Source organism: Corapipo altera, unplaced genomic scaffold (genome assembly GCF_003945725.1).
Source record: "Corapipo altera isolate COAL_440 unplaced genomic scaffold, ASM394572v1 2b, whole genome shotgun sequence".
NCBI lineage: Eukaryota > Metazoa > Chordata > Aves > Passeriformes > Pipridae > Corapipo > Corapipo altera.
In genome coordinates this window covers 2621336-2646562 of record NW_020884874.1, presented here as the reverse complement: position 1 = coordinate 2646562, position 25227 = coordinate 2621336, and the positions used below count along the sequence as shown (strand labels likewise).

Below are 25227 nucleotides of genomic sequence, written 5' to 3'. Positions count from 1 at the left end.
AAACTATTTCTTAAACGAAGTTAAACAACCTGAATATTTTTCATCTTATACTCCTCCTTGCCTTTTACTGTCAGCTAAGATAACCTCCAGCCAAAGAAAGAGAAAAAAATACCTTTACTTCTGCCTTACAACTGGCAACCTGTTTTGCCTTGCAGTTGGGAAAAGATCAACACTGACATGAACATAGTTAAACATTAACACCTTTTAAATATGTATAAAATTCTGTTGTTTACCTCACCAAAATAACTTTAACCTTGGTTACTCTGTTACTGAGCTTTCACACTTGGCCTCTTCAATTGCCATTTGTTGCAATTTCAGGCTTGGGCACATTTATGATTAAGCTCACAGAATACATGAATTGTTGGAAAACAGAAATATTTGAACAGAGTAGGGCTTGCACAGAATTTGCTCTCAGCATCAACTTTGGCAAGAATGGGTGAATGACATTTTTAGTGAAAAGAACTCTTTCTTATTACTCAACCTTGATTTTACGCAACTCCTTGTAATTACACACATGAAATCAATGGGCATTACTGAAGTCATACAACTTAAGTATTTTCCATTTGAAAATTATCTTCTCTTACAAATAAGTTAGAAGTATATTTGCCATAGAGGAATTATGTCATTGATAGTGGCAGAACTCTATTTTACACATTTTTGCACTTCCTGAAGATATTACTGCTAATGTAAAAATAAGGCTGGTAAAAAACTTGAGGGAAACACTGTAGTCAATATTTCAGTCTATGAAGTTTATGTAGAAAGATCATAAACTAAATTCTTTTCAAGAAATTTGGGATAAACAGAACAAGTTCTCTCAGGAGCTGGAGAATGCAAACAAATGCTTCTAACTGCTATGGGAACTGGATAAGCACTCAACAAGCCTTCCAAATGAACATCTAGCATGTACAGTATGGCAGGTGTAACAGTATTTATCTGCTCCCAAAATACCAATGCAAAATCACCTCCTCTGTCTGAATCACAAGTTTTAAATGAACATCTATTTTGGACATTAGCAGAATACATTAATAGCATAAGTGTGCTGATTTTCCTAAGTTTTCAGTACATTTAGAAACTCACATTAGTACTGGGTCACTTTCTTTTAAGTTTAGCAATTAACACTTGCACACAAATGTTTTTACTGTTACGGTCCAGTGAACAGAAGCCAAAAACACCCACTAATGTATGAGAGTAAATGTGGCCTTCATTGGTATAGTATTAGGTACCAGTATATATTTAAAAACTAGTGTTTGAAATTAAGATAGATAGGCCTTATCTCACTATAAATCCAAATCAGAGAAGTGAAACTATTAGCCTGTGTGTGTGTATGGAACAAAATACACTGTTATTTGAAGAATAAACATCTCTTGAGGCCTCATGTGAAGATACCAATTAGAACCCACTAATTTAATACCCTGTGTCCACAACTGTGCTCTGCCACATCTGCATTTAATGTGTGTTAAATGTACACTGTAGTACTGTATAATAAAACTGTTTGCCACCATCACCCAGCAACTGTGTTCCCTGGTTGTGATTTGCAATTGTTAGAAGCCAAATTTTAAAGTCTGTCAAGCATTTTTTGTCATTCTTTTCTACAGAATAAAGAAAATAAAATCTGACTATATCATGGAAGTAGATGCACTGAATAATAATTTTATTCCTCTGTTACAGAAAATTTCCTAGGTCTCAGAACAACATCTTTGATAGAGGTAGTGATTTCCTGGAGCTCTTTTCGAATGGTATCTGCTCCTTCCTCCTCTTCCCTGTTATCTTTTGTGTCATTCTCTCCATGTTCAGTTTTCTTAGTCTGACTGATCAATTGTTTCACCACTAATCCCTGGTATTTGACTAACAGAGAATGTTGATCCTGAGGGCAAAAGAAGAGAACAAAACAAAGGGATATCAATGTTACAGAGCAGGTAGACAGGTCTATAATTAAAGATTAAATTTTTAAAAAAGCATTTCCCCATTCTTGCCCAAAGAGAGTTAGTGATACATATTTTCATCAAGGTATTTGACAACCTTAATTCTGACAAACATTCAAAGAGGCAGAAAAATGAAAGTGCGTCCATGCTGCAAAAACTGGACACTTAACAACTGAAGCAGGAAAGCAATGCAGTTAGTAAACATCACCAGTTTTGGCAGCATAAAATACAGGATTTCAGTATTTTTGCTTTGGAAGAAGTGTATTTTTCTTTAAAACTGAATTAGAAAATTTTAAAAAGCAACCATGCTATAGCTGAGAAGAGAGTGTAAAAATGTTCAGTTATAAGAACTGTAACTTCCCCCAATACAGAGTTGCCTCTATGAATAACAGCAAAGTACTAATAACAGATTGATTTTTAATTTTATTAAAAAAAAATTGATGACAGATCCATGAAAGGAAAGGTTTGAAATACAGTACAGGTCAGAGGGATTGGACATTCTGTACATAAAGTAATGATCAGATATGAAATGCAATGGTGCCAGGTTTATGCAGCAGAAATAGTGTCAAGCACAACTTTTATGTTATGTCATAGATAAAAGGTAATTTCCCCTTAAAAAGCTAGGAAAGAATACCTCTGGGATCTTGCCACTTAGGAAATTAATGATCTGTGGTACTGATCTTCCTGGTGCATGAAGCATACAGTGAGTTGAAAACTGAAATAACAGTACTGATGTCAGGTGCAGAACAAGAGCTGGATCTTCTGTGACTTTCAGTTGTTCAATCAAAGCTTGCCTATGTTGAAACAGGACTTGCCTAAGGAACAACAATGCATTAAACAAAAATATGATTCTATGATTCTATCATATAGTAGTTGATCATAGACTATAAAACATCTAACATCAGTTATTTTAATTTTCTCCTCTGACCGACCATTTATTTATGTGAAATTCCAGAATAATAATAACCAAAAAAAAGCTAGCACTGGTGTAGCTCAGATTTTTAAAGACCCCTAGAGAATTTATATACTATGCTGTAGCAAGCAGTGAGTCAAGAAAACTAGCTAAATGTGAATGCTCCCCTCCTCTGTTTTCCATGGATTTAGCACTGCTTGACTTTGTATTTTTCCATTAAACGGTTTGGAAAGAAGGACTGCCTCTTTTATACATTCTGTGTGGCTGCTACCAAACTATCTAGCATTTGTGCAGCAATATAGCTACATTTCATAGAATAAATAAAATTAAGGTACCTTTCCTTCTTTTTGTCTCCTTTTTTCACCATAATACCACAAATATCCACTGCAGAATCAAGGCATGAAAGAAAATCTTCTACACTCTATTAAAAAAATGATATAAATATTTAATCTCTGTCAGCAGATTATAAAAAAGTTTAGGCACTGTTCACAATTAATCACACGAAGAGATGACTGTGAATACACTTGAAATAAACTACAGAAAAAAAGAGAGAGTAACAAGTAGAAATTAACTTAATTTAGTAGAAATTAACTTTGTTCACTTTACAATAGTTCACACACTTAAATACTAACCCAAACTGTAATTCATTAGTCTTAAAAACGGATACATGTTCTAGAATTATTTACATTTTTTCTTAAGAAGCATATTGTCATCTGTATAAGAGAATTAATAAATAACTCTCCTTTGCACCTACACTGCCATAATCTGAATGTTCGTTTTCTTAAAAAATATCCATGATTTTACAAGTTAAAAAAATACATGGGAGAAAAATCAGGAACTTTGGGAACAAAATACAAGAAATATCAACCACTTAACACAGGAGATTCTCTCTCAGTTCTTACTTTTCTCAGCTGTCCATAAAAGATGGCACATATTGGATTCCATCTGACAGTAAAGAGCTAGGTGACCATCAGTATCAAAACGTTAAGATCAACTTTTCACTTCTGAAAATTCAACACACTCTCACTGCCTTATACAAATTCAAAAGATTATTTTGCCTTCATTCTTCACAGCAGCAGGGCTTGTGTACTACACTATGTACGTCAGCTATTTGTTAGAATTGTATCAGAAGAACAGAAAATCTGAACTCGGATTTGGATCACTTTACCTTGCCATTCAGAGAAGTATGCAGTTTAGTTAAAGGACCTTTGGTGTCTTCTGGCAGTTTACCTAAAATCTTCGTCCTGCCCTGTATGGGACCAGAATGGAAATAATCTGTAATATTAATTATAATTTTACATGTAGGTATATCTAAACAGAAGCAATTAAATACCAAATGAACATCACTGATCTACTTGAGACTGTTAAAATGCAACTGTTATCTGTGTACCTCACTTGTGATTGTAGAGTAGTTTTCTGTTGTCATCATTGAATCAGATGCTAAGAAGTTGAAAATAAGATTTGTAATGTCTGTACACACAGTCTTCAACAAGTGTTTGGCAAGGTTAGTCTGAGTCTCATCTGTTAAAAGAAATAAGTGATTAAATTCACTTATTATAGTTATCTGATTCCTATGACATTATCACAGCACTTCCCAAAAGATAGAATCAATCATGAGCAGTATGAGAAAGCTATCTGGATACACGAAGCTAACATCCCTTATTTGCTGTTTCTAAAGGAACATTCTTCAATAAAAAACGTGAGCTTTCAGGTCTGTAAGAACATTGTAATGCATTGTTAGTATTTCAAAGGTGTATCTGTATAAGCAGTAAACTAGTCCTTCTATAATCCTCCTAAACCAGTAATGAACAACCACTGTTATCCATCAAGTAATAAGTATGTAAAGGAAAATTCTGCAGGATAAGCAGTCAAACAAAAGAGCAGACTTTAAGACTGAAATAGTAGAATTCAAAAAAAAAAAAAAAAGGCTACAGAATACATGTCCAAGAACAAAGGCTCATGAGAAATAATTCCATGTATTCCAAAGCATAGGAATATCAGGTCTTTTTTGCTAGTGTTTCCTTTTCTTAGAAGTTTTCCACTAGAAAAATTCTAGAAGAAAGCTGAATACAGCAGAGAATCTTGGAAATGTCTACAACATTTTCCTAATGCTAACTTTTCTGTCATTTGAATCTACAACTTTTTGACAGACTATCTTCAAGGAGCAGCTACTTCCAGTATCAAACTAAGAGGTTTAAACAGCAGCTTTTCAGAATCAAGTAGTATTCAATTCTTTCAACAGTGGCACAGGTGACAGAATAAAGTGAGCTTACTAAATTTTTTTTCCCTAGACAGTAAAAACTTGGAAGGAATGCAAACACTTGGGAAGGAAGGACAAGAACACACAATTATCTTGACATAAGATATAACAGAATATGGATATGAAATAAAGAGAACGTATTACAATAAGTGTGCAAAGGGATGCACTTCAGCACAAGGGGAGTGTTTGGCAGAGTAAACACATCTCAAGTTTTTTCTTTTTAGATTTTCCTTTTGAAACTGTTGCTCCTCTTTGACCTTGAATGTAGATTCTGAAATAATTTTAACAATTTTTACCTGTGAAATGCTTTGTTCCTTTTTCAAATAACCGAATGTTGTTGTATAAGTTTGAGAATTCCTCCTGCAAGTCCTTCATAGTCTGTTTTCTGTTTGCTCCAGAGGAAGATGTTGAAGACGTAAAAACAGAACGCACAACTTCCTGATAAGTTTTTGTTAAAGGTCTTAGAATGGGAAAGAAGAAAACATTAAGCAAAAAGTAAAACTGTAGGTTTTCCCAGATATATCAGCAATAGAGAAAACTATTTCATTACATAGTAAAAATGAATGAGATATGAATGTCACACATGAGATAAATAAAAAGGAAATAATAGAAATCAAGAAAAAACACTGGCAAATTAAAATGTACTTTTGCAATTGCAAATGTACTACTCTTACAGTATGCATGGTATGTAAATGCTTGCCATGGTTTTAACTTATAAAAACTCCTAAACGGAAACAAGGTGAAAGATAGAAGGATTTCCAGAAGCAATACTATTCACAAACTTTCAGGGGTCTGTGGACAGATTTCAGGACCTTCTAAAGATGCAGTTACTATTACTATTGCACTCCAAGTTTATTCAAGTTGGCTGTTACAGTCTTACTATGTGCCTTTTGCTCTAAACACACATATTCACATCATCTCTTGTATGAAACATCTTTTAAAAGATGCACGGATTATCTTTGTATAGATCAGTTTGATGACGTAGGTACTACTCAGTTCACACAGGTAGCAGTGAAGTCACAGAAGGCAGGAAACATGGACATACACCAAAGGCTGTACAGAAGATGGGACTAGTGAAATCCCAACATGTGTAATGGGGTGGAAACACACTCATGGAGCTGAAAATAAGCTTGCTGACAAAGCATACAGAACCACATACTGCTAAGCAGAAGCATTATTTCTCATTATTGTGTCAGCACAGCTTTCTAACACCTAAGGAGTATGTAACATGAAGTTGTATAGAAAAAGAATATTATGATTCACTTCTATCAAATAATCAATTTTTTCTAAGCAAGAAAACAGACTGAAGATTCATCTGAAGTGAATTAAGAATTTTGTAACTCCAGCTGAATTACAGAAATTACCTTCTTAGATGTTCGGCAATTTCTGTAATAAGCTCTTCAGGGCAATCCTGCAGGCGGGTCTTTAAGACATCCTCAATTTCCTCTTGAGACATGAAAGGGAACTCTGGCTGCTTATTCCTACCTGTAGTTGCCATGAACAACATTCAATGAGAAAACATTCCATTTAGTATTGCTGCAACTACTCTGTGGCATGAGACACTGAAAATCCAAACATCCACAGAAGAAACGCATTATCAACAGTGGAAAAAAACGGATGACTATACAGGACAGTTACATTTTACACGAAAAACTAACAAAATTTCTCTTTCCATTACTTAGAAGCTTCTGAAGTAGTGTACAAGGACATTTATTTTTGATGAGACATTTCAGGCCCACCTGCAAGTTTAGAAACCATAATCTCTCCAAGACCAGACAGATTTTAAAGTGCCAAAACTGAATAGAGTGTTCCTATTTGAAGGATTTCACAAGTTTTTTGTTTTTTTAAACTCCATTTAGTAAGGTACACAATCCTGTAACACAGTATCCTAAACTTGAGGTTACAGTATAAAATTTGAGATGTTACAAAACAATATTAAACCAGAAGAGATGTGCCAGTAATAAAACCCACTTACGTGTTGCTTGTAAATGCATACAAATTAGTGCAGCTGTGTTTTGATTTTGCACAAAACATGAAGTTTGCCTGCATGCTGCAGAATTTAGTTTTTACATATAAGAATGAGATAAGGATGATGACATAGAACCATAAAAGGACAGGCATTCCACGCTCAAGTTGTGGCTTAAAACAGGTTTATTCTGCACATAAAGTAACTGCATGTACGGAGATCAATGATGTTCCTAGTTGTGCCACAGAAGCAATAAGCATACAAAGTTATATAAACAACTGAAAAAGGAGCTTAAGTCAGGTTTTGAAAGGGTCTTATTTACATTTGAATGGTTTCATCTGAATTTATCTTGAGATTGTGATTCAATCTATATATTACTATACAATTACAAGAAGCAACGGTGGTAACACATGAAAGGCTACACCAAAAAAAAAGTGATTTAACATTGTTTTACTCAGTAATTGAGAAGTCCTGAAAAATAACTTCATTTATATGTGAATTACAACAATCAGTGAGAGCAATATCAAACAAAATTAATATGCTGTACTTCATAACTTCAAATATCATGTTTAAAAGTATTTTTCAGTCAGTATTGAAAGTCTAAGTACTATAATATAAAATAGAAGCACACATTTCTAGTGCTCCATTGAATAAAAGAAAGAACATCACTGTTTCATTTGCAACCACTGTTTGCTCTAAGTCTAACAATGCTGGTTTTTACTTCTTAAGAAGCCATCTATGCTCCTTCTCCTAATTGAGAAGGTAGAGAAATGGGTGCCAATAGGGAGTGACTCAAATTCCTTTAAAAAGTCAGCAGTTATAAAGGTAGCTAGCTCAGATGTAAAAGTCTCAGCTAAACAATATGAATATTTTTTCAAATATTAAAACTTAGTTTTGACTTTATATTTTATCCCTATGGAGGAAAACTGTTTGATTGCTATGATTTGTTAATTTAGGCCATTCATTTACCATACACAGTTGTTACAAAATCAAGTATAACTTTCATCCCAAAATCTACGGCATTTCCTACATAAAACAAATAAATAAATAAATATAAAATGGTCTAATTTCCTTTACTTAAATTTCTTTTTAAAAGACTAAGCTATACTTTTCAGTGAACATGGTATGTCCATTTTATTTAAATAGCAACATCATATATCCACTAATACAATTCTAACTAAATGGTATTCTCATCTTCTTTGACATTTTACCTGACCTTACCTACACAGTGGGAGAAGAACAGACACGAGGAAAAGCAAGTGATAAAAATGCATTGAATAAACACGAATAGATAGTACCTAAAATAAAACTACAAACCTGTGACAGTCCCCTGTGACTCTTCATCGCTGTCAGCATCTTTTCTTCCTTTCTTCTTGGTTTTCTTAACCTTGATCTCTCTGGCATTGCCACCACCTCCTGCTCTCACGCTTCCACTGCCCTCTGGTGGGGAATTACTTGCTTAGTACACAGGAAAGTGGTAGCGCTTAAAACTTTTACATTAGTATCATAACTATCTGTGTTATTTGTTAATGAATTTGTTAATGTTGTTGAATAAAAAGTCACAACCTGATTCTCAACACAACCTAGAACACATATTCCAGAATATCAAGACCATCAGTTTCATCCTTAAGAAAACAAAGTAACTGAGTCAAAGCTTTGTTTAAGCCAATGTCATTAATAAACACAAATACTAATCATATCAAATGCACATATGATTAAAAAGAAAAAAAAGAGCAATATCTTTCCTCCAGCTGAAAATAGATGAAATACCAGTGTCCATAATGCAATGGGAGATTTTCTGTTGGTTGAAAATAGCACCTTAGTAAGCACTTAACATCTTTATCCAGTGATGCTGAATAACTGAGCTTTTCGAAAATATTTCAGACAGTGTAACTTTGTTAATTTTCAGAGGAAGAATCCTACATGAATAGCAGTTATCCAAAATATTCCTGGAAGCACACATTCAATTAACTAGAGCACTCAATCTTTTTTGACTTTTCCTAGATGACTTTAAAGCAGTGAGATGTTCCAGTTCTGCCACATGTAACAAATTACTTTGTTCGGAGGTCCTGTAATCAATGTATTCAACTGCAGACAGAATTTCAATTTGTTATACAGTCGCTCTCCACAAAGTAAGCTGTTCTGCTGTTTGTTCCCTTTTTCATAGCTTGTTGTTATTTTTTCACCTGACAGAAATTTAAACTCCAGAATAACTGTTCTATACATATCCAATGCCTTAAGAAAGTAGGTATTTTTTCAATTTAAATATATGGTCCAAGATTCCAAGTAACTGGATTATGTAACAGTACTATTATTTAAGAAAAGACAAGATGCTACTACTTATAAAGCTAACTGCATCTGTTACATGCTATACATGGATTTTTAAGCATCACTTTGCAGGAACAACAAAAAAAATAATTAGTGCTTTTCACAAGCTTATTTGAAATATAATTGCATTACAGTCATTACATTACATAAACTGTTATGTTAGATTTTTTTAGGTAATACACCTAACAATCCATAAAAAAAACATTCAGGGTAGTGCTTGCTGATGGTGCAGCATATGTTACCTGTGGATATGAATTCATCTAGTCACCTAGTACAGGCTCAGTAGAGTCTCACTCCTCAGAGTGCTGAAAACTGAAGCCATTCTGTTATGACAGATCAATTAAGTTTCAAGCTTCTCTGCCTAAGCTATGGCCTAGAAAAATCTCTCTCTTGTTGAGATAGAATATACTGTTTTACTTTGCAGATGAGTATATTCAATTAAGTTAAATGCATCAGTGCTCTAATTCTCTTACTTGTAGCAGCATATAACACTCTGCATGTGAGTTCAATATAGATTGCTCAACTGTGTTGTAGCAATACAAGAGCCATATACAGTTTTTGGCACTGAAAGTACCGTCTCCAATCTGACTAACATTTTAAAAACCAGAAAGATTTCAATGGGTTAAACCTACACATTTTTTCTTCTTAGATTAAAATCCATCCAAACAGCCACCATGCAAATGGAGTAAAGTTTAGGATTAATTTAATCCAGGATATACCTCAAAGTAAACTGTCTTAATCCCCAAGTAACTGTTACATGTGCAAACAACAGAAAATTCTCTGGCATGGGTTTCTCAGAAAAGATGTCAAATATTCTCCAAAAAACCACCAAGAAACTTATTCTCAATTTATACAAAGTTATTTTAGAATTAATATCTCAAGACTAGTAAGAATATTTTAATTTTCCTGGATTCCTGAAAAGTGGAGACTAAAAGTGTATCTGCACTGTATAATAAAAAATGGTATAGGTCCCTGAGCTAATACTGGTTTTGCTCAGATTTATGTGACCATACTGTATACAATGGATTCCTTGCTTTTAAAACCAGCTGTCTTGTGTTGGACTCACTCAAGAGACCTTTATGGTAGTTCCTCTGCACTTCTAAATCGGAAACTAGTTCTCACAGACATAGCTCAGATATAGCTACATCCACAGTATAACGATAAGTGGTTGGGTTATTTCTTAAATATCTTCAGCAATGGACTGGAGAGTACAAAATACACAAACTTTAAGTATTTCCAAGGAAAAACAAGCCTTTTTTTTTTGGCTTTAGCTAACATTGATGGGTTTTTACCTGTTGCTTTCTTTCTTCTTTCATCCTTTTTGTCTTTTCTATTAGCATATGAATTCTCTAAACTGGAAGCCTGTTTTAAATCTTCTTCAGTGATTAAATTAACAGGGTTGTTTTTCATTTCCTAAAGTGAAGAACATGCACTTAATAGCAAAAAGATACATGCAGGACCAAAAGATACATAAGGAAACATTTAAGCTGTTTGACCATTTTCAAGTACACTAACCAAAGACCATGTCTTCCAACTGTAACACATGAAGAGATATTTATTCTCTTCAAAATTTGGCATCTGATCGTACTGTGTGTGTTCCCTGAGTGCACCTGAATATACATTAAATTACACTGATTACATATACATACATTTTCTTCATTTATTTTCATAAGAGATGTAAAGAAATGATAACAGTAAATAGAAAGTTACATAAGTTATCCTCCAACACTCAACGTGCACTGCATCTTGACCACTAAAAAAACTGTACCTTTTCAGCTTTCTGTTGCATCATATCAGAAAAGAGGTCAGCACAGCTGCTTAGAAATTTCTCACTGACTGCAATGGTGTCACTGAAGACTAAACCTGAAGAGTTTTTGTTTAAAGATCTCATCACTTGCTGAAGCAAAATCCCAGCATCTTCTACTGACAATGAACTGGGCAGAAGAGTCTAGGGTAAAGAAAATCAAAATACAATAATCTCACATGGGGATAAACAGAATCTGGAGATGTGCCATTTGACATCTGTTATCTATTTAGAAAACACTGCACTTTTAAAATTAAACTAGTAATTTAAGAGTACACACTATTTGAAATCTTCTAACATCCTAAATAATCATTGCCCTAAAAATATGTACTACCTGTGCAAATGCATGGCAACTTCTTGAAAATGAAGCTTAACAGATACAGAGTAATGCCAAACACAAAACAACAGCAAGACTTAAAAATGACAAGGTAGTGTAGACATAAAATTAGGATTTAGCGAGGACAAAATGACTAAGATCCCTTTGCTTACTGAAAGTTTTGTAAGAGTTCATCTTAGACTTTTTAAAAAAAAAAAAAAGCCCAACAGAAATATATTGCTCTCTAGCAGAATACTTTAGCACTAATTTTTAAATAAAGTTAGTCTTACATATTTATTAACTGAATATCAGTATGTCCTTGACGCCTTAAAATCTATATAATACAGGTTTTATGGCTACACCTTTCCCTGTTTTTTTCAGATCAAATCAAGGGCAAATAATGCCTTTTTACTTGTCATTTTAAACTGAATTTTCCTCTTTGACAACATGGAATTTCATTACACATATGTGCAGTTTCAATAAGATATCATTTGACACAAAAATAAAACAAAAGAAATAAATCCAACAACAGTAACTGAAAGGATTGCTTACTGCTACGTCTATCCAGTTTCCGGAGCTGATGGCTTCCTCTACAGAGGCTTCAACTTGATCCACAATTTCTTGACCAACACAAGCTGCTCTCAGAAATAAGAGCTGTGTTGACTTGTATCTTTTTTTGATGTAGTTTGCTGGGTCGGGGATACCAAGTCTGTACAATGCATCGAATTCTATAAAATAGTTAGATGTCTGTTACAATTAAGTTCCTTCATATACATACAAGATCTTAGGGGACAATTTTATTCTGAAAGCAGGAAATGAAGAATTACATATAGTTTTTATAAAAGTAAATGCAGCCTTAAGCTAATGCTGACCTAAAACTTAGTTCAATACAAACTACACCTGAACACTGTTAATAGAAATATGAAGATTAAATCATGGACATGACTTCGGTCTGAGTTCAGAAAAAAAATGGGTTTTTTTCCCCAGATTCTTATTCAATTAAGTATATATCTTAATTATATTTTAATTATGTAATTAAATATTTCCAAGGTATTCTAATATAAGATGAACAATATTCACAATATATACAATGCCTAAGTGTTTTGTTTTCAAAAGTTACTCTAATATACTCATAGAATCATGCAATGCTTCACAAGCAAAGCATTTCAACTATTTGGCAGCTTATACTTAAGATGTTCAGAAAACATTTAAAGACTTTGACAGATACTCTATCAGTCAAACAGTATTATAGAAACACTTATTACTACCACTGTAAATTATGGCACATCTTTTCAGCCTGCAAGACTAACTGTTACTTAGGGACAGACTCTTTGGGACATTCCTCTATTTATTCAGGTCCACATTTTCCCATACACATAGGTGTTTTAAAATATCATCATCCAGCATTAAATTACACAGAGTTGTCTGGATTTAAATCAGGACACTACTGCTACTCACTCCAGTTCCACAGATATTATTTTGGAAAAAAATTCTTCCCGTGCACTGCAAATTCGTACTATTAACAGCCAAAGTTTGGTTGTAATCTGGACACCTGCCACGATCATCTGAAAAGTCTACAATGAGCGGTCTAAGAAATGTTTTCGAAGCAGTAATAAAAGCAGCATTTGTAGTTCTGTCTGTGAGACATATACTGTTTAGCAATATGGTTCAATCTGCTGAAATAGTTGTCATAAAGTAACACACATGATTATAAACAAGATGGTCTTTTAACAAAGGAGTATCAAGTACTGTATTGATTTTTATTTATTCTTGTGAAGCTTCACTCTAGGCACTAGCTATATTAGGGTAAGATCAGTTACCTAAACTAGTTTAAAAACATATTTTATCTGTGAGAATATAGATTAATTACCTAAGTAACCATTCTGCTTGAAAAAAGAATCCACCCAGTTGCTCTGTGTTCTGGCATAGATATCTGGAACAAACACAGCCTTATCCTGTCTCCCACCAATCACAGTGCCTTTTAGACGACCAGTGTTAACAAGTTCTTCTAGTAAAGCTACAAGAAGAAAATAAATTAAGAGACAGTTTCCATGTCAACATATCCATTAATCAAAAGATAGCAATTATTTTCCCTAGTTTGCTTTTTCTTTCTTCCCACCAATTAGTTGTTTGTGCTTGTTCTAGTGAAACATTTCCAAGCTCTATCAATTATTTTTAACACTTGAGAATGTCTTCTTAAGAGCTCTGGAAATCATACATTTCAAAACAGTGAGCCACAATGGTAGGATCAAAACATTTTTTATATGTAGGCAGTTCAAGTTTTTAATTTAGAAAATGCAGACATAAGAGAATCTTTCTCTGGCCAGACAGTAAAATATATGAGCATTTTATTAAAAATGTTCTCTTTGAATTTATTGCTTGCATGTTAACCAAGATGGAAAAAAAGAGATCTAAACACACTAAAATGACATGAAAAAGTCATGAAAAACTGCTACCTAAACTGTGTAACAGTTGCCAATAATAACCTCTTGAGAATGAACAAATACTGCTGGACAAAGAGCCTACTGGTAACTGGCAGTACCAAAGTACTAAGTATTTCTTGATGCTAAATGAGATTTTTTTCAATCCTTCAAAGGTGTATAGGAATATCTGATTTGCTTCCTATGTTCTGCTTTTGCCTTTTTGTAATACAGTAGATACATTTAAAAAAATCAGTGACATCAACTGCTAAGCTCTGCTAATTTCCAGAGCTTTATTGCATGGTTTTTTTATCCTCAGTTTGAGTTAATTTCTATTTCATTAACAGACAGGTTTTACTCTGGAACAAAACACTAAATGGTATCACATGGTATGGCTTCTTCCTCACTACACAAGCAGCAGTCAACATTACAACATGTTTACTACAGCATACAGAGGTTTAGCAGGAAAATTTACCGGAAAACATGGTTCCAGAAGAAATACTGCATATTAAATCGTGATATTTTTGGTCAAATATGCCTATAGTGTAGATGAGCCTCTATAAGCTAGCAGCTATTGAACACAACTTCCACTAGCACAGCTGAACAGTACTTACACTAAAAAAATACAGAAGAAAGAGAAACCGATTTAAGCAAGATATAGTTTTATGTAATCTAAGACAAGAGCTAGAAATCATGTTCTGCCATGGTTCAGTTACACTGTACAAAATGGAGTTTATAAGACCAATTCCGGAAATAAAATTAGATTTTTATACTTCCTAATATTTTAGTAACACTTAGAAAATAAGAGTCAATGTGCCTATACCACTTAAGCAACTGTCAGACAATACAGTTCTCTGGTTCTCTTGGTTCTGATTCCAATTCAACTTCTTCTTACTCAAAGTTTTATATGAAAAAAAATTAGACTTTAAGGGATTTTCAACCAATTTTGTGGAGCACTAGTAATGAAGTAGAGTCTTTAGAGAAAGAAGACATCAGAAGAAAAGAAGTGAAATGAAGTCGTCAATTAATTTCTGTATTATATGAAGTGCCAGTTCTAAAACTCCAAGGCAGAGGAGGTGATCTCAGAGTTTTCACAGACCCTGCTACAATTATGCCTGGATGTTATTTTGTTTTAAACCAACAGGACCTCTGCAGAACTACCATAATTTCACACTTATTTTTAAGGGTGACCAAGTAGTTTGCTGTGTTCTATTAGGTCTCTGTCAAAGTCTGGTAAAGACAGTAAGTATCCCTACATGTCTGTCCCACATCAGTAACATAATATTCAGAAATGAAGCACATCTGTGATTTCATTATGCTTTTTAACCTAAAGAGTTTCTCATTTCTGGAACTATTTTCTATCATAACTTCATGCCAGCTTAAGATGAATAGCAGCACAGCTATGCGACAGAACCAAAGAATAATATTTATCCTGTCTAAACCCAAGTGTTGATTAAATAATTAGCTCTTTGTAAGTTATACAAACATTACATTGAGCTTACATTTTTATTCTGGAAGAGACAGAAAACTGACAAAGACCACTTTAAAACACACTGCAAATAGTGACAAACATAAAAGGTGAAAAGTAACATTACAAGGTATTTTTCAGGTTTTCAGCATTTGTGAAATTGAAATGATATCTCAGCAAATGGACACAATAAACTCACATGTACTCTGGCATCCCAGGAAAATACTAAAAATACGTATTGTGATGATTACTGGTGACAAGAAAACACTATAACTAAAATTCACATTAACACTGTCCACGAGCAAAGCACAATGATGTACTTGAAGGACTTGTTTGAAATAGACTGTAACAAAATACTGACATTTGTTGGGTATCGAAATATTACTATACTGCAATTTAACAGATTTTCCTTTTGATCTATGAATACCTGGATGGTACATTAAAGAAGAAGTGGAAATTTTAAATTGATTATGTGAAAGTAGAGTGTTTATATGGTTTTATTTAAGTGCTAATATTTTATTTTTTATTGAATAAGCTTGTTGCAAAGAACAAGAAGGTAAGCAGAGACATACCACAGTGGAGCTAAAGCGAGCAATACCCTGAAGGCAAAAACACCCAGTGAAATAAAAGAGAAGTATTAACTTTCTTGAGAAGAGATAGAAAACCATTAAAGGATTTTAAAGACCAGCAGTACCCGGTCAGCCAGCCATACAAGACTAACGACGCTTGAAGCAGCGTTTTGGAGAGACAGGAGTGGGTACAAAGAGAAAAACTGCAACACCAGAAGTGACGAACAATTAAGTAGTGCCTAAAGATTTCAGCAGTTGGATAGGGAACCTTTATGCATTTCTGTTTAGAAAAGGAACTGCAGAAAATAAAACCAGTTTAAGGATATGCTTTATCTCTCAGCACATAAAGTCATTTAACTAAGAGTATAACAAAAGCACTACCTCCGTTATCACAAAGAAAAGTTAGTAAATAAAATCCTGAGCAGTTAATGCTATTTGAGTACATAAAATCTGTCCCCTTTTGTGTGCTTCACTGATAAAACTGCCAGTAGCTAAGGGCAAATAACGAAACAGATGACTAAATAAGTACTGTAATTCTTGCATCATTCTGCCCCCAGAGGCATTTCATCAACATATGCTTTCACAGCTTTAGACACAGAGAACATCCCTTCAGTCATGGATAGCACAAAAGGTTTAATACTTTCTACAGTGAAGAGAAACACATTGTTCTTTATTCCAGAATTAAGGCTATATACTAAAATGCTTCTTTGAAAGCACACTTATAGTAATGAAGAATTAATTACCTAACAGACACAAAATATTCTGAATGAAACTCACAGTAAAGTAAATGTTCTTGAAATCCATACCGAGTGATCAAGTTACTTACAGGTGTAGGCCTTGGAAAAAAAAAAACAAACAACAAAACAATATAAGTTAATGACATGAAATTGATATGGAGAATCCATAAGTAAGAAAGGTTACTCCAGATGGACAAAACTACATAGTGTCTTAGCCTCAGGGTGCTACATTGATGTTTGAAATAGTCTACAAGGTTTTAATTTTGAATTACTGTGAAGTTATATCTTACAAAGCTACTATAATTATTGTAAGGAAACTTTTGCTCTCCCAAGTTTTTCTCTTCCTACAAATTGCCACAGAAGCTTATTGCTTTAATAAGAAAAACTGATATATAATCACATGTAGTGATCACATCAATATGTAACTGACTAGGAAGTCGCAGAGTGATAATGAGGACAGATATTCTACAAGCAGATAAAAGAACTATGGATTAACATTTTCTTCAGCCAAAAACACAAAGTATGTTATATATTGTATATTGTTACACTTCCCTTGTTCTCGTTTCAAAAGGAGGTCCCTGTTTCTAACAAGTGAGTCTAACGTTACTGAATATTTCACTTAGGAACTGAACTTAAGGGAATCTATACATAGCTCTTTCTTTTCTTTTCTTTTTCAATCACAACTGAATTTGGTCCATAAAGACCTATGGTAAAAATACTTTAACACGTGGTTGCAGGCATTGTAATTTACCGAGTAATCGCAGTGAAGAGCCCCCGGATGCGTGCTCGATGGCGGGACACAAAGGCTTCTGTAAAAATCACCCCACGGTTTTCCTGGTCTAGTTGCCCACGAATAATTCTGCCCAAACGCCTGGATAATGCCTGTAAATAGACGAATTTAGCTTCTCTTAGAATGTCCTCTTCTATCAGATATACTTGTATCTAATGGCGACAGAAAACTCTGCAGAAGAAATAAGTGTGGTTTGGAGATGCACTATGAAAACTAAGATTTAATCTTTGTCTTAGTTTTGTACGAACCATTGACTGATGAATTCACTGGCCACTTTTTCAAAAACTCGAGACAAAAATTAACAACAATAAACACGAAAAGGTGCAAACAGTTTATAAATGTGCATCCTTGCAAAGTGAACTAAAGCCAGGAGATACTACCCAAGAAACAAAGAGAAACCACGTAACAATTTCTGTATGTTAGAAATCTTTTTGTAGAAACTGATCATGCAACAAATATTAGACGAAATCTGTTCACACATTGAGAGCCAATAAGGTTGGCTGTGGTACCTAATATCACTGTTCACTTGACACGTCACGGGATTATCCTTTGAAAAAAGCATCTTCCAAATAAAATTCAACCTTGACTGAAAGTCAACAAAACAGAATTCTCCCTACCCTTTTAAACACTCTGCACTCACTAACTAAACGTAAATAGTACTTCTGGTTCTAGTTTGAATGTCTGGCTTCAGTTCCTAAAAATTAATATTTATTTTATCTTTTTTGAATAAACTGAAAGGACTCTACCATCGTATTTCTGCTTCCTGGGTAGCTAATTAGACTGGTGAAATTACCCCTACATCTTAAGTGTTTCCAAAAAATTTTCAGATCTTACACTAATCTAAGATGTTCCTAACACTACTAATCCTAATCTGTTCCTAACAGTCACAAATATTCAGAAGAAATTTTGCCAGTAGTGAAAAAGCAAACATCAACCCCAACCTGTGAACAGCTGTTAAACTGCAACCTTTATGTACCTGATACTTTTCTGCTTAAAATGACAAGCAGTTCATCACAATTAAAGCAAGCAATGGATAATGTAAAGATAACAAAAGAAGATGAACACAATCAATTCTACATTTGCTAGGTTGGTGGCTTGCATCACCTGTATCAGGAAGTCTCCTGGAAGGTCATATGCCTTACAAAGTTCTGATATTGTCACCTGGCCAGTTTCCTGAAGTTTATCATTTATTTCTTCCGCTAATTGATCCAGGTAACTCCTTATTTAAAAACAAGAAAAGAAAAACAAACACAACACATTAAGTGTGAAATTCAAGATCAGCCTCGAGGTGACATGCTGAATTAGTTACTGACCTCTTCTAATATACCTCTTTCTGCTGCACGTTTACAAAAATAAACTGAAAGTTATTTTAAATGAATAATGGAGAACAATGTAAGTGAAAAGGTGTGGTTTCTTAAAAAGCCTGCTAACCAGTATTAAGGTGGGTCATTTATCTGCTTGTATGAAAATGTCAAAAAACAGAACGAGGAAAACATGTCAATGAAACTTAGAAAAAGGCTAGTGAGCAAGACGGGTCTTATTTCAAGAGAGCCAGGAACTTCATATTCTTGGATATGAATAGATCCTGCAGCTTGATAAATAATAAGGACCATCCATAAGAGTACTATTTCAGTGGTTGTTAGTGTGCTGAAAGCCATGCAATATTTAGCTCAAATATCTGAGGCTAAGAGATGGGAAAAAATGAGAAGGTTTGTCAACAGCTGAGGTAATTAGCACAGCCATAGAGCAAATGAGATGTGGCTGCTGTACACAAAGACACTAGGTAAGAAATGAACTCTCTGAAGTGCAGGACACTGGACACAGACATTCAGTAAGGCCTTTGCTCCATGGATTCACTGGATGCTTTGCTGAGATAGGCCTCACTTGCTGTTAGGAAAACTAGCATTGATCACCACCAAGCAGCCCCAGCCCCAGCCAAGAAAAATTTATTTCACTTCAGAAGCAAAAAAGGCTGGACGTTATTTTTAGCCTGTGTTTTAAAAAATAAAAAAGATGTGAATTATACATACTGCTCCTGAAAGTACTCACTCATTTATAAGCTGTCCCAATACAAGCTGAATAGTTTTTTCAGATTTAACGATGTCATTAGCTCTGTTTTCAATGTGTAGAAGGTCCACATTTATTACCTAAAAAAAAACCCCAAACCAACAACAAAACCTCTTATCAGAACTTTAAATTGAAAATAATTCTCAAACATTGAGATATTACTTACACAATTCTATGTCTTGAGGAAAGGTGTTTTTATTTTTTTCTACTATTGCATACATACAGACTTAACCTGCGTTTTGAAATAAAGCAGTGGCGCTTTAGGGGAAAAAAGCTCTCTTTGCAACTGTTTCTTTTAACCCTATAAGGTTAAAAGAAACCTATATAATAAACAAATACCAGAAAGCGATGTCAGAAAATAGAAAATTGTCTTTCAGAGAGGTTTTCTGATTCCAGATAATTTTGCTTAAGCCAGAAGGGAAAATTAGTCACCGAGGAAGACTACTGGAGGATAAAGATTAGTGGAGACAAGAGATTAATGAAGAGGGAAGATCCAAAGAAGCATGCAAAGTTAATTATGCATGCTACTGCAGCTTTCAATTTAAATGGGAAACCTATATTTTTTCTGATTGCCCTCCACAGTTTACAAAGAAAAGAGTTCATAAAGAAAATCTGCATATTTCAGTGGTGATTTCAGAAGTCCTAGATTAGCATTAAGCAGAGAGGAGCTTTCAGTAAAGCAATAAATGGATGGATTAAGTAATCTGCAGAACTCTGACATGAGTTACCGGTTCTTCATAAAGTTTGATCTGCTTTAGAAAAATAACTTAGCTGGAGTATAACTAATGAATGTCACATTTACAATATACATGCTGAAGAAAAGAAACAAGTAGATAGTTTTATTAGTAGAGTTACCTGTTGTAAGTCGACAATGTTAACTCGACCTTTAAGAAAAGTACAAATACACTTTTAGTACACAAAACATATTTGAACAAAATTTAGAATACTGCACAGTCCACTGTGCACACAATATTTCTTTACTTTTTTTTGTAGACCAATGAAACTAGTCCATGAGTACCAAAACAGAGATCGTCGAAACTTTCTACCTTTGCATGATGCTGCTAACAAAAGACCAGCAATTTTTAATTCACTCCAAGCTGTCACACTGATATGATACAAAATGGCATAACACAAACTGAGGCATTCCTGTGGTAATAGTAACAAAATGACTAATCTGTATAAACACAGTAAGAAGTTAGTTTTTCAAAAAACATGATGCTGTGAAATTCACCCTTAATTATAATTTAAAGCACAATACACTGCCTGTTCATTAAAACCATTGACGAAAAGCAGCCTGAAGAGTATTTGCTTTCTTATATATTTAAGTCAGATCTTACAAAGCAGATGGCTCTTCACACTGGTAAAATAAAAGATCTGTCAATGACAAGTTACAAATATCATTATTACCATGGCACAAAAGGAGAATGATTTTGAAACTCCAAATCAAGGCCAAACATCTGGGCCAGATACTTAACCACATTAAAATACCAAATTTCCTTCAAAAGGGTTCTTAGACAATGTTACCTCAGAAATTCTGTATGGGTGAAAATAAACCAAGTAACATATCTTGATATGCTTACCTAGAAGCTTGACACAGATCTGAAGCGAAAATAAAGTAACAGTAGGTGAAATAATGTGTAGGTAAAGGAAATGGAAATGGGCTGACTTTTCCTGAAAGATTAAGGCTACTGAAAACTTTCAAGCTCTTTCTGTAGTCTTCAAAATAAACTTCCAAATCCAAAGGAAGAAACCAAATGCCACACTTACCACCACAAACATGAAGCTCATCCCGGATCTCCTTACTAATCTGTGCTGGAGTGACATACTCCTTGCCATCAAGTGTGTGCACTACTTCCAACTGCTTCTCCGCAATCAGTTTAGTGACAATTTCTATACAGTTCCGTTCTGACAATCTATCAACAGCATAAAGAATAAGCAGTTATTCTAAGTAAGTACTTGCTAAAATTATCTTTAAATTCATGTTCCCAAAATACTAAGCACAGGAAGTACAATGAAGATTACTTGCTGTTCTGTGTGAATATACTTTTTCAGACAAAAACCCCTACTGCCTGAATCCGCTTTATCACGCACTAAATCCATATGGCTTCACTTACTCAGGTCATCTCTCCAAAACAACTTTTAGTCTCCTCCTGAACAGCTGTCAGCCCCGTCAGCTGTACGAATGCACCTGCTGGTGAATTTTGGAATGGCTGTGCTTAAACAGTTCGTGTCTTTCATCCTTCTGTCCATTTCTATTTTATTTTGAGCGTTCGGGATTTATTATTTTTTTTTCTCTTTAATAAAAACAAGTTCTGGGCAACCTCGACTGGTCAGCCAGACATAAAGAAACAAAGCACTGGAGCTGTGCCCATATCGAGCAGCTTGAACATACCCGCTCGCTTTCCTGGGCCCGCACGTAGCTTGTGGGGTCCCAGTTGCCTCTCGGGGCTCACGAGCACCAGCACAAGGGGAACTACCGAGCAGCCGTGCCCGGCTGAGTCCCCCGGGTGTGCCCGGGCCGGGGGCCGTGCGGGCGGCGGGGGAAAGGAGCGCGGCCGGCGCGGGGAGGGGGCGGCGGCAGACGGGCCGCAGCGACAGGCGGCGGGCTCGGCGGCGGTGCCGGCGCCGCCCTGCTCACCTGTGGGCCACCTCAGCGAACTGCGCCCGCTGGAAATCGGCCGCCAGCCGCCGGATCTCCTCCCAGGCGGCCGCCATCGCGCCGCGCCGGACACGTCAGCCGCGGCCGGGCGGGCGGCGGGCACCGAGCGGGCACTGACCTCCGCCCGCAGCGCCGCCTGGCGGGCCGGAGCCGCCCCCGCGCCTCCTCACGGCCGCCGTATTGAACACAAACAAACAAACAGCAAACCACGGAAAAAGGGGGGGGGGAAAGTGGTTTCTCCACGCGGGCCTAACTCCAGGAGCTGGAGCCTAGCGGAGGTGGCCACGGGAGCAGACGCACGGGGTTGTCAGCAGCGGCGATTCGCGGGTGCCGCGCTCGGGCGCGACAGCGCCGGCCTGAGAGCCGCTTGTCTGGCGGGGCGGGGACTGCTTAGGGTGGGTCTGAGATGTGAGCCGGGCTTTCAGCGGGTTTGTGGGAATGCGAGCTGCCTTTAGAGCCGCCGTTGCGGGAAGCCGAAATGAAATTTAAAGTGCAAGTGAGTTATGAGGTCACGAGTGTCTCCATTTAGCGGCACCGCTGTTACACAGCGAGGAGCAAACCAAATATATGCGTGAGACCAGAGCTGCACAGAGTTAAAGGCCTTTTCGGCTGTTCCATGAAGTTGGCTTGTCTGTGGCGATGGCTGAGGGCGCTGCACAGGGAGTACTCCCGCCCCAGGGCAAGGAGAGGCAGTCTCAGCCATCAGTGCACGGCGCTGTCCCCGCGGGACAGCAGTAGGAGACTGCGAGCTGCCCAGCACCGGGAAAGGCGTCCATGCTGCTCAGGCTATGTCATTGTCCTTCCATATTTCTTGCTGTTTTCACTGACACCGAGCATCACTCTGTGACTCTGCCTGCCAAAAGTCACGGGAAAATCTTGCTGGCACAGTTGGTGTCATGCTGGGTGCAGTTTAAATAGTGCGAGCAAATATTTTGCAAGGTACTGGCATAGTAAGTTGTAACAGCATGTTTATGGAGGGATAAGTCCGTGGCTTCAGTTTTACTCGTCGTTTTCTCTGAGATGAGAAACTAGGCGCAGGATTCATTTTGCTTAGACATCTGAGGTTCGCTGTTGAGGTCTGGCCTTGGAGCCTTCATAGGCAGCAAGACACGCTCCTCAAATTGTTGTGAAGCTCTTCCTAAAACATACATCTGAACCAAGTTCGCTCACAGAAGGGAGGTACCTGTCTTCCTCCACAGCTAAAGAAGACAGCAAGGAAAATTGCTTAGCCATATCCTTGATGTAGACATATTTCTGTGGAATGAATAGTGTATTGGAAGGATAGGGAAAAATGTGATAGCAATTGTGGGGGCTATTTTTATGAAAATTATATGGAAACAGGCTACCATAGGGACGATCAAGAAAAAGAACTGAGAACTTAAAACTGGATTCCTCCTACGTAACCTTGAACGTATCTGAAGTGCTTTAATTATTTGTATAGTCTGCAGGCTACGGAGATTCCCTTTCAGCTAAAGTCTGAATCTGTCTTTGGACTGGCCAAATTGGGCATTGTAGTTAAGGTCCAAAAGTGAAATATAATGGTGGACCTTCGCTTCTGTGTATGACTTGAGTTCAAGCCACAGTTGCCAGATATTCATATAAATACAGAACAGTTGTAAGCATATAGATATTTCCAGATTGCGGGCTCTGTTTTGAGTCTTCAGTAAAAGAAATTTTATAAGGACCTTTTTCTTTTGAGATGTATGTACACAAGCACAACATGTGCATTAATATTTTCTATACCTAATTGCTATTGAAGTAACAATTCAGATTTATTTTTTTCTGCAGAAATCAATTTTCTTTAGGCAGCTAATAGATTAAGTTAAATCTTCTTTTAAAAATATAGTAGCTGATTGGTTTTACTATACATGCACAAACCTCTTGCAGTTAACTGAACGCTAATGTTATTTGCATCTGTTTTATGCAATAGGGATGATGCTGAAAAATAAAGTTGATATCATTTATTTTACTACGGTACTCCTGAGTTCACTGATTTCAGATCCACCACAGTAACAGAAATGCTTTTGTTTCATTGTTGCAGGTATATGAAAAAGGTGTGAAGGTTTTTGTAGCTTTAATGATAGTGAAAGTTTAAATAAACCTTTTCGTAATTATTATAATATGAATTTATGACTATATTTCATTGACACAAAGCAAAGCAAATAATTTCTTATGAAGGCCATGCACAGAATTGCATCGAATCACTCTGGGAATATTAATTACCCTGTCTTTACTGGGGACAATGAAAGCAAATGATGAGGTTATTAATCCTGTCAAAATGAATCAATGCTGTCTGCATGACATAAAGTACATTATGAAATTTTGTATTCTAATATTCTATAATATGTAATAATATATTAGTTATAGTATGTGGATTTTTTTGACCACATCAAGTATTTTTAGCAGTTCATAGAAAATTCATAGAAAGAATGAATAAGGCAAAATAGAGAAGAACAAAGTTCCTAAGAGGTGTGGTTTATCAGAAAACTTTTTGTTTGGCATAAAAAGTGAATTAGAGGAATTCTGATATGCATAGTATATTTTCCATTCACTCAGAAAGAGCAGTGCCATACTTTTTTAATCTGTGAATTGAATCTAGCTGATATTTAGAGGGCAGTTGGACTGTGTGCAGACTATATGTTTTTGATATAGGGAATTTATTAACATAAAGGCAGGAAATAGCGATGTAACCACTGTTATGATGAAAAAATAGAAATGATGCAGGTGGAAATGAGTAAATAATTGTGTAACAGGATATCTGAAAATAGTTTGTAAACTGAATGAAATGGAGTATAAATTACATTTTTTAAATGGTTCTTTCATTCCATATTTGTCATGATATTATCTTCATAACTTGCTGGTCACCTTTTCCTACCAAACAGATGAGTTTGTGAATTTAAAAGGTTTAGCTGTCAGGTTTTGCTCATTAATGTGCTTACTTTGATTTTAGCAATCAAAAAGGTTCCCTCACATCTCATTTGCTTTTTATTGTGCTGATATTCAAAATT

At 35.7% G+C, this 25227-nt stretch overlaps 1 protein-coding gene across 1 annotated transcript; it reads right to left on the bottom strand.

Moving 5' to 3' along the window:
- Positions 1–1624: 1624 nt before the first annotated feature.
- UFL1 (UFM1 specific ligase 1) lies at positions 1625–22313 on the bottom strand. The gene is made up of 19 exons (XM_027632811.1): positions 22199–22313; positions 21328–21473; positions 20416–20444; positions 19543–19640; positions 18598–18712; positions 17455–17585; positions 16744–16802; positions 13380–13526; positions 12062–12237; positions 11158–11337; positions 10682–10802; positions 8379–8501; positions 6460–6580; positions 5392–5555; positions 4226–4356; positions 4004–4084; positions 3171–3256; positions 2557–2737; positions 1625–1864 (listed from the first exon to the last, which is right to left on the bottom strand). The coding sequence occupies exons 1-19, from the start codon at positions 22273–22275 to the stop codon at positions 1652–1654; spliced, it is 2379 nt and encodes a 792-aa protein (XP_027488612.1). The 5' UTR covers positions 22276–22313; the 3' UTR covers positions 1625–1651.
- Between the last annotated feature and the right edge of the window lie 2914 nt (positions 22314–25227).